Source organism: Podarcis raffonei, chromosome 16 (genome assembly GCF_027172205.1).
Source record: "Podarcis raffonei isolate rPodRaf1 chromosome 16, rPodRaf1.pri, whole genome shotgun sequence".
In the NCBI taxonomy this organism is placed as follows: Eukaryota; Metazoa; Chordata; class Lepidosauria; order Squamata; family Lacertidae; genus Podarcis; species Podarcis raffonei.
In genome coordinates this window covers 40,150,952-40,164,447 of record NC_070617.1, presented here as the reverse complement: position 1 = coordinate 40,164,447, position 13,496 = coordinate 40,150,952, and the positions used below count along the sequence as shown (strand labels likewise).

At 45.8% G+C, this 13,496-nt stretch overlaps 1 protein-coding gene across 13 annotated transcripts in view; it reads left to right on the top strand.

Annotated features, from left to right (window-relative positions):
* Positions 1-13,496, top strand: part of NCOR2 (nuclear receptor corepressor 2) — a 359,439-nt gene that overhangs the window by 229,343 nt on the left and 116,600 nt on the right. For all 13 annotated transcript variants that reach the window (XM_053369224.1, XM_053369223.1, XM_053369214.1 and 10 more), the window contains exon 17: positions 908-970. In XM_053369224.1, coding sequence (XP_053225199.1) covers positions 908-970 — 63 coding nt within the window. The remainder of the gene's footprint in view (positions 1-907; positions 971-13,496) is intronic.

The following is a 13,496-nucleotide window of genomic DNA, read 5'->3' as shown; positions in this document are numbered from 1 at the left end:
CTCCAGAGGTGAAAACAAGAACAAGAGATCAGCCACTCAAATTCATTGATTCAAGGAGGACAAATGCTCGCCAAAATCAAAACTTAAAGTAGGAGTGAAAGGGTCACATGGACTTTCCAAGGCAGGACCTTCGTTAATCCAGGTGTGGCTCCTGAGATGCCAACTCCTGTATCCCTTCCAGTTACTGCTGTTGGTATTAAAAGATGTCAAAAAGAGCGGGCCGGCTCGTTTGTCAGTGGAAATGCTGTGTTCTCTTTTGGCCTCAAAATCTAAAAATAAAGGAATGGCACTGACTATAACCAGCCCCCACCCCCATTCCTTCCACAAAGCTTGGCTACGTCTGAACATCCTGATTTTCATTGCTTTGGGCCTGGTTTTGAGAAAACCGAGTTTGGGTGGGAAGTGTGACTTGTCACACTTCCACGTTCCATTCTAGTACTATATCTGTAAATACCATGTCTGTTTCTGTTTCCCAGTATTTTACCAACTTGGATGCCTTGGCATCCCTCCAGCTTAGGCTGGAAGCACACACTCAGCAGCTGACCCAAGGGAGTGCGGGGAGCCTAACCTGCCCCTCGCCTGCCACCTTTCCCTTGCAACCCCCTCCCCACAGCTGCAATGCTGGGAAAGCTATTGGTTCAAGAATTCCACAATTCAAGAACTGGAAGTGAGAAGTAGGTGAACTGAGTCAGGTCATTGAGCTGTCTTGCTTAGTATTGTCTACTCTGACTGGCAACAGCTCTAGATTGTCTCTGGCAGTGGTTTTTCCCAGCTCTGCTGCTTGCTACCTGGGACCTCCTGGATGCAAAATGGGTGTTCTGGCCCTGAGCTATGGGGCAGGAAGAGAAATTGAGTTATGCTCTATTCCCCCACCAGTTGCTACAACCAGCTCTGGTTTGTTTTTCAGCCTCTCTGGAGATGAATGAAAGTTCTCGTTGGACAGAGGAGGAGATGGAAACGGCTAAAAAAGGTGACACTGTTGTTTTGTTTTATGTTTAAATGTCTCTTCTCTCCTGAATAAATTTGCTTGTCATTAGATCTATTCAGTGCTTGCATAGTTGGTGCAATATGGAATATTGTGGAATTGAAGATGCTTTTTGTGAGCAATTTGAAACATGCCCCTTGAGTCTGAGCAGCTTCTGCGCAGTAGCCCTGCTGTGTCCTGTTGGGCTGACACTGCAGCCAGAGGTGAGCAGCGCCAGGTGTATTCACTTGGGTTGCAAGAGGCAGGTCTGAGCCTCCTCAAGGATTTTATACGATCCCTCTCTTCTTTTTCTTCTTTGCTGAGATTCTTGTCCTTTGTTTTGTGGTGAATATGGAAAGTGTGCAGGCAAGTAGCCTGTTGACTTGCTTAGTTAAGGGAAGACTGCTCTCACCTTCCAGTTCTGGTTATCTGTTCTAGCCAGTGAGTGAAAAGGCATTGGAAATGCTAGAGACATGCAAAAATTTAACAACAACAACAATTTATTTATACCATGCCCATCTGGCTGGGTTTCCCCAGCCACTCTGGGCGGCTTCCAACAAAATATTAAAAATACAATAAAACATGTTGATGATGCTGTGTACACAATAATCTGACCTCCAAATTGGATTATTGCAATGCATTCATTATTTATGAGGCTGCCCTTGAAAATGACTCAGAACATTTCAACCAGTACACAGTTAAGCTACCAGAATTCTGGCTGGTTTACCTAGATTTGAGGTTCCCAAACTGTGGTTCACAAGCTTCGTTCAGGTGGTCTGTGGTTTGCCCACATTGAATATCCAGATTGCATATGAAGAACAGTGCTGGATAAGGCCAAAGACCTAATGAGTGCAGCTTCCTGTTTTCACAGTGGCCATCCAGACACCTCTGGGAAGCTCACAAGCAGGACCTGAGTCTCTTGCAGTCTCACTTGCAGCTCCCAGAAGCTCCTATACAGAGCCATACTTCCTCTGACAGTAGAGGTAGAACATTGCCATTGTGCCTAGTAGCGATTGATAGTCTTCTCCTCCATGAATTTGTCTCATTCTTTTTTAAAGCCATCCACCAAATCCCTGCAAAACTTGGTGCATTAATTTATTTGCGGAATTTCTTACCCATTCATCGTTAATGCTGTAATCTCTCAGCAGCATACAATCAGTAAAAGCCACAGTATATAACAAAATGCTGGAAAGGTCTGATATGCATTAATAATAATTCAGCACCAAAATCAATAAACAATCAATACATAGCCAGCAAAATCCAAGAAACAGGGCCAACAGAACACGTTTCAAACAAAGACCAGGGTGCAAAGAAATAAGTCTTCAATTAGCACCAAAAGCTCCTAAAGTGTTGGCGCCAGTTGTAACTGAGAGTTCAGGGAGTTCCACAGTTGGGGCACTTATATTGGCAATGTCTTCTCTTGTATCACCCCATAGCAGATTCTCAGCAAATGTGGCAGCGACATGAGGGCACCTCCACTCCATCTTAACATTCAGGCAGGTACATCTGGGACAGCTGCTCCACCAAGTTTCTAGGTGTTAAATTGTATAGAGCTTAATCTGTCAGTACAAGCACATTTGTAACACAGATTAATCAGTACAAAATGAGTCACTGCCAGCAGGATTTCAACTTGCTTGATACATAATTTTGTTTCCAGTTCAGAGTGCACAAGGTCCATTGCGGGGCACTTGCGCAGTGGATTGTATGCCATGGATGCACATCAGATGTGCTGCACGGGGTGCAGGTATAGGCTGCTTTGCGGAGCCCCACGTTGACAATGTGGGTTGCTGTCAAGAAGCAAGCGAGGCAGAACAGGCTCAGCAGCACTTGAGATAGTGCATCTCTTGGCAAGAGGGAGGCTTAAGTGGAGGAAGGAGGGATTACGTATTGCTGCAGGAGACAAAAGAAGGAAGCACCCTGTAATTAGCATTAAGCAAGGAAATGCAAGTCTGGCAAGAGGAAAGTTCTTGCCTAATGACACTTTTATCGTGAAATAAACCGTTGAACCAACAGGCTGTCAAAACATACAGCAGCTATTATAATTATGGGGTACGGTAATGTTGTTGGAGGTGTAGTACCCCTCCTTTAAAAAAAAAGCCTGATCCTAGCTTGTTCAACTAGGAGCGGAATAAATAACTGGAGCAAAATCAGGGTTTGATTCACTATGGTTAGGAATCCCTTTCCTCAAGGAGTGCCTTTCCCCATGTATCTACACACACTCAGGGCACAGGTTGGCTACTGTGGCTCCCTCTGAGTCTAAAATAGTGGTTGCACAGAGCAGAGCTTTTTTTGCGGTGGTGTAAGTCGCTTGGGGGGCACTCTTGTCAGGCTGTGGCCAAGCTCTGAGGTGGTCCACTGAGAGGGGTCCAGTTCTGCAACAGGCAGCCTTGAAGGGCGCAAGAAAGACAATGTGGTCAAGAGGAAGATGGGGATTTAGGGTCTGAAGCAGGGAAGTGAGGAGCAAATGGGCCAGAGGCAGAAGAAGTGATAGAATATGGGCTGGTGGTTCAGATCAAGGATGCTGGCCACAGCCTCTGTAGCTATTCCATGAGGCAAGTTGCTTAGACTGAGGAGCCGTGTGTGGCACTTTACTTATATACAGCCAGCCAGACTCTCACCGGTTTCTCAGGCCACCGGGCCCTGCTGAGTTGATGACCTTCAGTAGTGTGCTTGGCTGTGATAAAGGCATTGCTGCAGCATGGGAAACATCAGGTTTGTAATTCCTTCAGCTCTTGAGCTACCTTGGTTTTGCAGGAAGTAAGGTGCCTGGATCTCCACTGCCTTAATCCCTAGTTTGAGCCCCAAAGCACCTTACAGATCCTGACACTTTACTCTCTGCACCATCTTTGCATGCCAGTAAAGGAGCGCCTATTTTCAGTAGACCACCAGCTTTCTGTTTCTGTGCTGATGCTTCCAGCCCCACTTACTCAGCTGTGCCAGCCACCATTATTAATGTTCCACAATGAAATGCTGCAGAGGATAAGTGGAAACAGGGCTATATCAAGTGCTTTATTGCACTGCATTTTGGAAAATTAAAGATGGTGGCTGTGCAGGGTCAATTGGAGCCAAGTTGTTGCTTGGTTCCAGTAGGAAGAGCACCAGCAATTTGGCGGCAGTGGGGTGTGTGTTGCTTACTGAGGATGTTGAAGCAATGAGGGTCGGCATCAGCCCCAGTGAGCTCCCAGCAGCTACTGGAGTATGCCCAGGACAGTGCCAATGCTGTGCCAGATTGATTTGCTTTCCATCTTTGGAGTCCATCTATGCTTGCCCATTTTTCTGCATGCACACCTATCTGTTTCCTGGCTCAGCGTGTACCTTTCGTTCAGCATCCAGCCCTGAAAGTTAGGCACTTTAGCAAATTTGGGAAATTATGGGATTCTCTTCTCTGACAGGCTTCCCTCTCTTTTCAGTGGTACAATGTCTGGAAAGGGGTTTGTTGTTACAGGTTTAAACAGTGATTGTACTGTGACTACATTACATTGGCTGAAATGCATGGCTTGGGGTGACTGTGCAGTGGTTTCCTAACCTTCAAACCTCTAGTCACTGAGCTGGGCAAAACTCTACTACAAATGTGGAGGATCCTCCTTTTCCTCAGTAAAGGTAAAGGGACCCTTGACTGTTAGGTCCAGTTGCGGACGACTCTGGGGTTGCGGCGCTCATCTCACTTTATTGGCTGAGGGAGCTGGCGTACAGCTTCTGGGTCATGTGGCCAGCATGACTAAGCCACTTCTGGCGAACCAGAGTAGCGCACGGAAACGCCATTTACCTTCCCGCTGGAGCAGTACCTATTTATCTACTTGCACTTTGACGTGCTTTCGAACTGCTAGGTTGGCAGGAGCAGGGACTGAGCAACGGGAGATCACCCCGTTGCGGGGATTCGAACCGCCGACCTGATCGGCAAGCCCTAGGCTCAGTGATTTAGACCACAGCGCCACCCGCATCCCATCTTTCCCCCATTACATGCCATTAAACCCTTTCTCATCTGTTTTGAATGATTTATTCATCCAGATATTCAGCCAGACTGTCCCTGAAGGCTACGGGTGGGAAACAAGAATATAAAAAATATAAATAATGCATAACAAATGTCCAGTTTAAAATCTTCTTTAAAAAGATAAAAACATACCAATAAAGCCACCCTCATAGTGGATTATGCCTGGCTGTTAAAAGCAAAACCATGTTTTAAAAAATAAAGTCTTAAACAGAACCAGTAGTTTTCAGTTTTTCCAGACCCGCCTTTTATTTATTATTTTATTCATTAAATTTCTATACCGCTCTTCACCTGAGGATCACAGGGTGGTTTGCAGTATAAAACACAAAATATATACCATAGTAATAAACAAAAATAACAACTTGCACACAGTTCAAATTGTTTAATTTAAACAATTAGATTTAAAAGGATGTAGGTTGTTGATCAGCCAAAGGCCTGGGAGAAGAGGAATGTTTTTGCCTGGTGCCTAAAGATATGTAACAAGGGCACCAGGTGAGTTGGCTCTCTCTGGGGCGAGCATTCCTCAAGTGGGGAGCCGCTGTCACCCTCCAGACCTCTCATTGAGAGGGACATGAAGATGGGCCTCAGGCGATGATTGCAGGGTCTGAGTTGGTTCATGTGGGGACAGGTGGTCCTTGCCCAAAAAGGGGGAGATTGGCTACTGGCTGGTAATTACTTAGATTTTCTGATTCCAATGAGGGTTTCTTGAGGAGTGGCTTTACCACTGCCTCTTTCAAGCAGACAGGGACCACCCTCTCTTGCAAGGAGCATTCATCACCTTCCTGGCCCAGCCAGCTGTCCCTTCCCTTCCCCTTCAGCCAAGAGGTGGAAGGGTTCACAGTGCAAGTGGTCGCCCTGACTAATCCAAGCACCTTGTCCACATCCTCAAGCCTTACTAGCTAAAACTCATCTAATATAACAGGACAAGACAGTGCTCTGGGCAGTTCTCAATATGCATCTGCTATAACAGGTCCATGGTCCTGGCGGATGCAGGAGATTTTATCCTCAAAATGCTTTGCAAACAACTCACAGGGAGCTACTGTCAGTTCTGCCACCTCTTTCGGGCCAGACTGTAAGAGGCCCCTCACTCCTTGGAAAAGCTCTGCCGGATGGCGCAATGGGGATGCAATGGAGATAGCAAAGTATGCCTTTTTTGCTACTTTCCCAGCCACTGGGTGAGCTTGATAATGCACACTCACCAGTGTTTGGTTAAATTGTCTTAGTTTTTCTTTCACTTGCATTCAAGCTGTCTCCCAGCTTTTTTCTTTGCCCTAAGCTGCACAAATGGGCTCCACAAAGTGGAAGAGGGAGCTCACGGGCGATCATGTCAACAGCTCAAGCCATCCTGATGTTCCACAAGAGCGCCAGTCATATCAGTCGGGAAATTCCTCAGAGCTATCTGGAAACCCATTGGATCCATCAGCCTCCAAGGGCAGACCATCCTGCCTTTCCTCTAACACCCCATACACACTGCCTGTCCCCTGTGTGAATTCCAAAGTTCTGCAGCTTGTAGGTATGGCCCTTGACACCCTTCTGGGTGCAAGGAGGAACGAAAGGGCATCTGGGCTGAGCAGATGCATGCTTTTGACTTGCTAGACCAACCGAAACCAAAGCAAAAGCAAGCAGCCCCTGTGCATTGCAGCACACCCAGAGTGGTGCTAGCACACTTTTGGATCCTTGTGTCTTTGTGGCACTCTTGCCGATACAATTGGGCACCAGACTGGCAATGCTAAGTGCAGGTCTCCATATGGGATAAGTTGGCTGCCTGCTTCCAGCTCTCCAAGCTGGCATTCTCCTCTCCCTCCCGGAGTTTTTCACACATTCTTGTTTGGAAGGCAGTTCTGCAGCATCCTGAGTAATGCGTTGGAGGTGTGGGGGCAGGCACCAAGCATAGCTCTTAACGTCTCTCCTGTCGCGCTGCTCTCCCTCCTGCACACTTGGCCGTCTGTCATGAGGAGCTTTGCAGAGTTGAGTTGTTCTGTTGCTGTTGTTGCTGTAAGCAGAGAGATTGTTTTTAATTACTGCAAATTTTATTTAATTTTTATCTCATCCTACATTTTTAATTCTGCTGCGGTGTCATCGTTATTGTTGTCATGCAGAGGTCACGAGCTGAGCTGTGTCTATGTTTTCTTCATTTCAGGCTTTGTTCTCACAGAGTAAAATGGTGGAATCTTTGTCTGGACTGTTCCACTTCTGGGGTGGGTGGGTGTTTGGAGGGAGTGATTCAGGAATAAGCAGAGGGTTAGAGGAAACAGCTTGCAGCACATTGGCATGTGATATTTGGCGACATACTGTGCCATTCCCTTAGGTATACAGTAGGGGACCATAGTCAACAAGTTGCTGTTTGTCTCTTCAGCTCCCAGGGGTTGGCAGATTGCATGGCCCTCCTTGCTTTTTGACCAGGAGCAGCTGGCACTGATTTGATCCAGCTGGATCGGCAAGAACTCTTGAGATGTTGGCCAGTGTGGTGGAACCTGCTGGCAGGCTGACCCAACTCTCCTTTTGAACCCATAGCTCCATATTGAACAGCTGGTTCCCAGAGCTTATCACGATGGCACATCCTGCTACATGAGCCCTAATGCCCGCTCTGCCCTGTGCATGACCCCTCCTGTGAGGAAGTGGTTCAAAACCCTCCCACCTCCTGGAGCCCAGGAGGCACATCTCCTTAGGCATAGCCATCTCCTCTCCCTTTGAGATTCAAAGCTTTCTCAAACTGCTCTGTAACATCCAGGATCAGCTGAATGCACAGGATGTCCCCATCAATAAGGCTTTGTTCTCTGCCTGGGGTTGGAAAGGAGGCCAGATCTAGATTCCTTGGTGCAAAATGTTATTCGCCTTTTGCGGAAGGTAATGACTGGGCTTTCTGCCCTTCCCTGGTCAGGACACCTGTCATGTCCAGAACACAGGGAATCAACTGATCCTGAGCTGTATTCACTGTGTGGTTCCCAGCTGCATCTCCTTGGGATCTTGATGCTTAATGAACAGCCTTCCTTGTTCCTATGGTGTGCTTCCAGACGTCTGAAGGTCAGCAAGAATTGTAAAAGCACAGCCTGCTCATATAACATATTTGCCGGGGGGGGGGTGCACGTGTGTGTGCGCAAAACATGAAAACATGTGGCACAAATGGAGACAGAACTCAGAATCTCTGCTTACAACAATCTAATTTTCTAGCCCTTTGATTACGAAATTGTGTTTCTGTGTACACCCCCCCATGTGCAAGGGTGAGGGAGGGTCTGCAGGGGAACCCTGCTTGGTTTTATCTTTCCCCATGACTAACAAAAGCACAAAGCATTGTGAAATTGGGGGCAGGGAGGGAGTCCATAACATTCACATGGAGTGATCTATATTAGTTGCAAAATTAGGGTTTTGTGATGTAAAATTTCAGCTACTTCAGTGCAAATCCCCTCCCTGCCATTTTATTTTAAATCTGTATAGAATAGTTTGTTAGTACAGTCTCTTCACAGCTCTAGGTGATGTTTTCTGTCTTCAGGCACTTTCAGATGGCATTTAGAGCTTCTTGGAAACAAAAGAGACTCTCTTGATGCCTGTGGTTTTTTAATAGTTGCTAATGCTTTGTTGTTTCTTTTCCTGCTAGCTGTTTTATTATTGTAATAGTGTTTTAAAATCTGTTTTGTTGTCTGCAATGATTTTTTAGCTGCCCTTGGGGTCCTCTAGACAGCAAGTCGGGAGACAAATGTTTTAAATTAATACATGACACTTTACTTTACTTTGAATGATTATTATTATTTCAAAGAAATTTTCTTTCCATTGCAGTTCACAATCTTAGGAGTAAGTTACACTGAGTCCAATAACACATACTCTCAAGTATGTGGGCATAGGATGGCAGCCACCCTGTCTTACAAATAAAGTGTTCTCAGTAGTGTCCAACTAAGTTACACTCAAGGGAGAGTCACTGAAATAATAATAATAATAATAATAATAATAATAATAATAATAATAATAATAATTTATTATTTATACCCCGCCCATCTGGCTGGGTTTCCCCAGCCACTCTGGGCGGCTTCCAACTGAATATTAAAAACAATACAGCATCAGACATTAAAAGCTTCCCTAAAGAGGGCTGCCTTCAGTTGTCTTTTAAAAGTAAAATAGTTGTTTATTGCTTTGACATCTGCTGGGAGGGCGTTCCACAGGGCAGGCGCCACTACCGAGAAGGCCCTCTGCCTGGTTCCCTGTAACCTTACTTCTCGCAATGAGGGAACCACCAGAAGGCGCTGGATCTCAGTGTCCGGGCTGAACGATGGGGGTGGAGACGCTCCTTCAGGTATACTGGACCGAGGCCGTTTAGGGCTTTAAAGGTCAGCACCAACACTTTGAATTGTGCTCAGAAACATACTCAGAGCCAATGAAGATCTCTCTGAACCGGTGTTATGTGGTCCCGGCGGCTACTCCCAGTCGCCAGTCTAGCTGCCGCGTTCTGGATTAGTTGTAGTTTCCGAGTCACCTTCAAAGGTAGCCCCACATAGAGCGCATTGCAGTAGTCCAAGCGGGAGATAACTAGAGCATGCACCACTCTGGCGAGACAGTCCGCGGGCAGGTAGGGTCTTAGCCTGCGTACCAGGTGGAGCTGGTAGACAGCTGCCCTGGACACAGAATTGACCTGCGCCTCCATGGACAGCTGTGAGTCCAAAATGACTCCCAGGCTGCGCACCTGGTCCTTCAGGGGCACAGTTACCCCATTCAGGACCAGGGAATCCCCCACACCCGCCCGCCCCCTGTCCCCCAAAAACAGTACTTCTGTCTTGTCAGGATTCAACCTCAATCTGTTAGCCACCATCCATCCTCCAACAGCCTCCAGGCACTCACAAATTAATGGACTTAAGTGAGCCCTCTTCATTAATTTTGATGCGTCTACTCTGAGTAGTACGAAATCAAGAAAATTTACAATATTTAAAACATACAAATGTTTGCTATATTAATTATGCCACACCACATGCCTCGTTCTTGGCTACACGAAGGGCAAAGTGTTCAATAAAGGGTTTTCTCTGGTGGCAGCAGGAATAAAGGAGGCATTTAGTGGAATATCTAGCAAAAAACCTGTCTCCTAGCTCTACATCCTGGGTGAGGTGGGAAGGTGGTGCAGGAGAGCGGGGGTGGTGCCAGAGCTTCTCAAAGCAAAGGGGGCAGTTGAGGCGGCACGAGAGTGTGCAAAAGTATTCACTAGTAGGTTGGACTAGATGACCCTCTTGGTCCCTTCCAGCTCTGCAGTTCTATGATTCTGTGATCTTGCTTGCCCTCCTTTGCACACATTCCACCTGGTCAATATCCATCTTAAACTGTGGTGCCCAGAACTGGACACCGGATCCAGACTAAGGGCTCATCCACACTTCAATTGCCCCTTGCCTAAAAACCTTGGGTCCAGTGGGGGGGGGGAGCAGAAGTGGGAATGGCCCTTAAGTTATTTCTGCTGCAGCCTCATTGATAGTGTGAAAAGTTAGTGGCTTCAAGTCCTTTTGATTCAGATGGGAGCTACTTGCAGCTAACTTCCAGGGCTGTAGCCAGGATTGCCCTTGGCAGAGAGCAGGACACCCGCCCGCCATCATCCTCTGTCTGGCTCTGTCTAGCAGATTGGGAATGAAGTGTCTCAACAACAATTGCTTTAAATTACTTTCTTTTGGCACCAAGTGCTCAGAAAAATCTGTCAAAGTCTTCAGTCATTTGAAAACTATGAAGTTAGTAAACGTTATGAATCTTATTTTCTATCTTTCTCTTTTAACCTCCTTTTTGTTCTTTTTAAAATTTCTTTTTCCTTCTCTATTTCTCGCCCCTGCCACTTTCTGTGTTTTTATTGTATCTAGATAAAAATATTGGTTTGGTTGAAAAAAAGGGAAACAATACTAAGTTTTGTATTTTTAAACCTTAATAAAATTTATTTTTTAAAAAATGTAAACTAGGAAGTTAAATAAAAATTAACACCAAGGGGTACCTTTCATGCAGTTAAAGATTAGATTTTGCAAAATTACAAAGAACATGCCTTTTTTTCAACTTATTTTTTAAAAATCTAAACTAAAACAAGTTTTATTGGATTTGCTGAAAACTTTTTCAGCACTTCCTTCTTAAAGTCCTCCTGTCTGCCAGCACAGTTTTTCTGTGCACCCTCACCAAGTGTAGTCCACTGAGATTCTCCTCTGCCATCTTTGACCTTAGCCAGGTCTTTACTCTTGTCAAGGTACTGAATGACTGCTCCAGGGTACAAGTGCTGCATGGCTGAGCAAGAGAGATGAGCAGAGCCTTTTTGTGGCAGGGTAAAATATTTCCAGGGACGCAGGTGGCGCTGTGGGTTAAACCACAGAGCCTAGGACTTGCCGATAAGAAGGTCGGTGGTTCAAATCCCCATGACGGGGTGAGCTCCCATTGTTTGGTCCCTGCTCCTGCCAACCTAGCAGTTCGAAAGCACATCAAAGTGCAAGTAGATAAATAGGTACCGCTCCGGCGGGACGGTAAACGGCGTTTCCGTGCACTGCTCTGGTTCGCCAGAAGCAGCTTGGTCATGCTGGCCACATGACCCAGAAGCTGTCTGCGGACAAACGCCGGCTCCCTTGGCCAATAAAGCGAGATAAGCGCCACAACCTCAGAGTTGGTCACGACTGGACCTAATGGTCAGGGGTCTCTTTACCCTAAAATATTTCCACCTCTTTTACTAGATCCGCTCTTTTAACTGGTTTTTGTGAGCATTTCAATTTCAAACATTCAGATTATTTCCACTTTTAGTTTTTTTAAAAATTTTATTTACTTGATTTAGGGAGGCAGCTCTCCCCCCCCCCCCGGGGCTATGCTCATGCTAACTTACCTTCCTGTGCATGTCTACTCAAAAGTAAATACCACTCAGATCAATGTGTTTCACTTTCCAGTAACTGTTTATAGCGGTTTCCCCCACAAGCCACTTGAAAACTGCTGATGGTCTTGGTGGACCATTTAATGATTTTTCTGCCTGTTGCAGCAATTGTAATGCCCTGTGCTAGATGATGCAGGATTCTTAATTGTGTTTTTACTGCTTCTTTTATTTTTTGCATTGTAATTTGTTGTGTTACAGTTTGCATTCCACAGAATTCAAATTGTAAGATAATATAATAAACAAAGGAAGTGATAAAAGTACATATGAGTATTCAGTGTGGACACACTGCAGTCAGACCAAGTGAATAAAGCTTATGGTCCACAGTTTGGGAACCTTTGGTGTGTTGGATTGTAGCATTAGCCTGCGTCCAGTTGGGTGACATTCATTTGAACATGTGGAACATACCACGTGGAAAAATGGGGAAATGGGTGAAGATAAAAATTTAAAATCTGGTGAGGATTAAATTCCATTCATACTAACTTAATATAACGTTGTGTAGACTTTGAAATTGAAATGCTTTTTCATAATATAAATGGTCACCAGTCTCTAGGCTTTAATTCACATTCTGATGACATTCTGTCGCTTCTGAAGTTGCAAACATGAAAAAGTTTAGCTCCCCTCAAACCTTGTTACTTCATTCTGCTTTTCTTGGTAATACACCAATATGAATCCAGTTTTCCAGCCCTTGGTGCTTTTCTGAGAGCCAGTCCAAGAACATAGAGAACTGTGAAATTTTGGGAGGAGCTCATGATTTGATATAGGTTCACCATTTTGGGGAAGGGTGGGGGAAATATTTGTCCCCGGGGGCTGGATCTTTATCTCACCACATGTCCGCGAGCCGACTTTGACAAGTGGGAAGCGCCACCCACCTGTCAATCATCCAATGTCATCATGAACTGCCCACCTGGCAAAGTTGTCTTGTGGGGTGGGGTGGAGGAGATCGCATCCAGGAAACAGCACCGAGCTGGTTTGAACTCTCCGCTCACCTGCTGATGAGAGGAGACTTCAGTCCTGTTCTCTGCAGGGATCTACTTCACCAACACATTCCCTGCAGGGATCTGAACAGTATTGCGCACGCCCCAGGGGAAGTGGCAAAGCCAACACAGTATTGAACCCTGCTCATCAGCTGATGTCACTGGCCCATAGGAGTGCTGTCAGGTAGATTTGGTTTGGGGGAAATACCTCATGGACCAAGACTGGCCCATTGGCTAGAGGTTCCACACCCCTGATCTTGGGGAAGGGCCATAGTTCAGGGTAGATCACATGGTTTTCCTACAAAAGATTCTTGGTTCAATCCCCGAACTTCCCAGTAGAGTTGGGGAAACACCCTTACATCTAAAACCCTGCAGCCACTGCCACTTAGTGCCAGGGTCTGACTCAGGAATGTGGTTGCTTCATGCTGTCTTTCTGCCTGTGAAGTCTTGAAAGCCTTTGGAGAACAATATCTTCAAAGCTTGGGGGTAGGTGAAAAGTGGATGACCTCAACAAGCATATCTAATGCTTTGGGAGCCTGGCTTCATCTCCCTCTCCAGATCCTTGACTCTCTCCTTGACCTCCAGTAGCAGAACAAATGTAGGCAATATAAGTGTATCTATCCAAATGCATTTAATTTGTATAATTTATACCAGCTGCCAAAGTCTGCTCTTTTTCCTAGGATGGATATTCCTTGGCTCTGTCGCTTTTAAAAA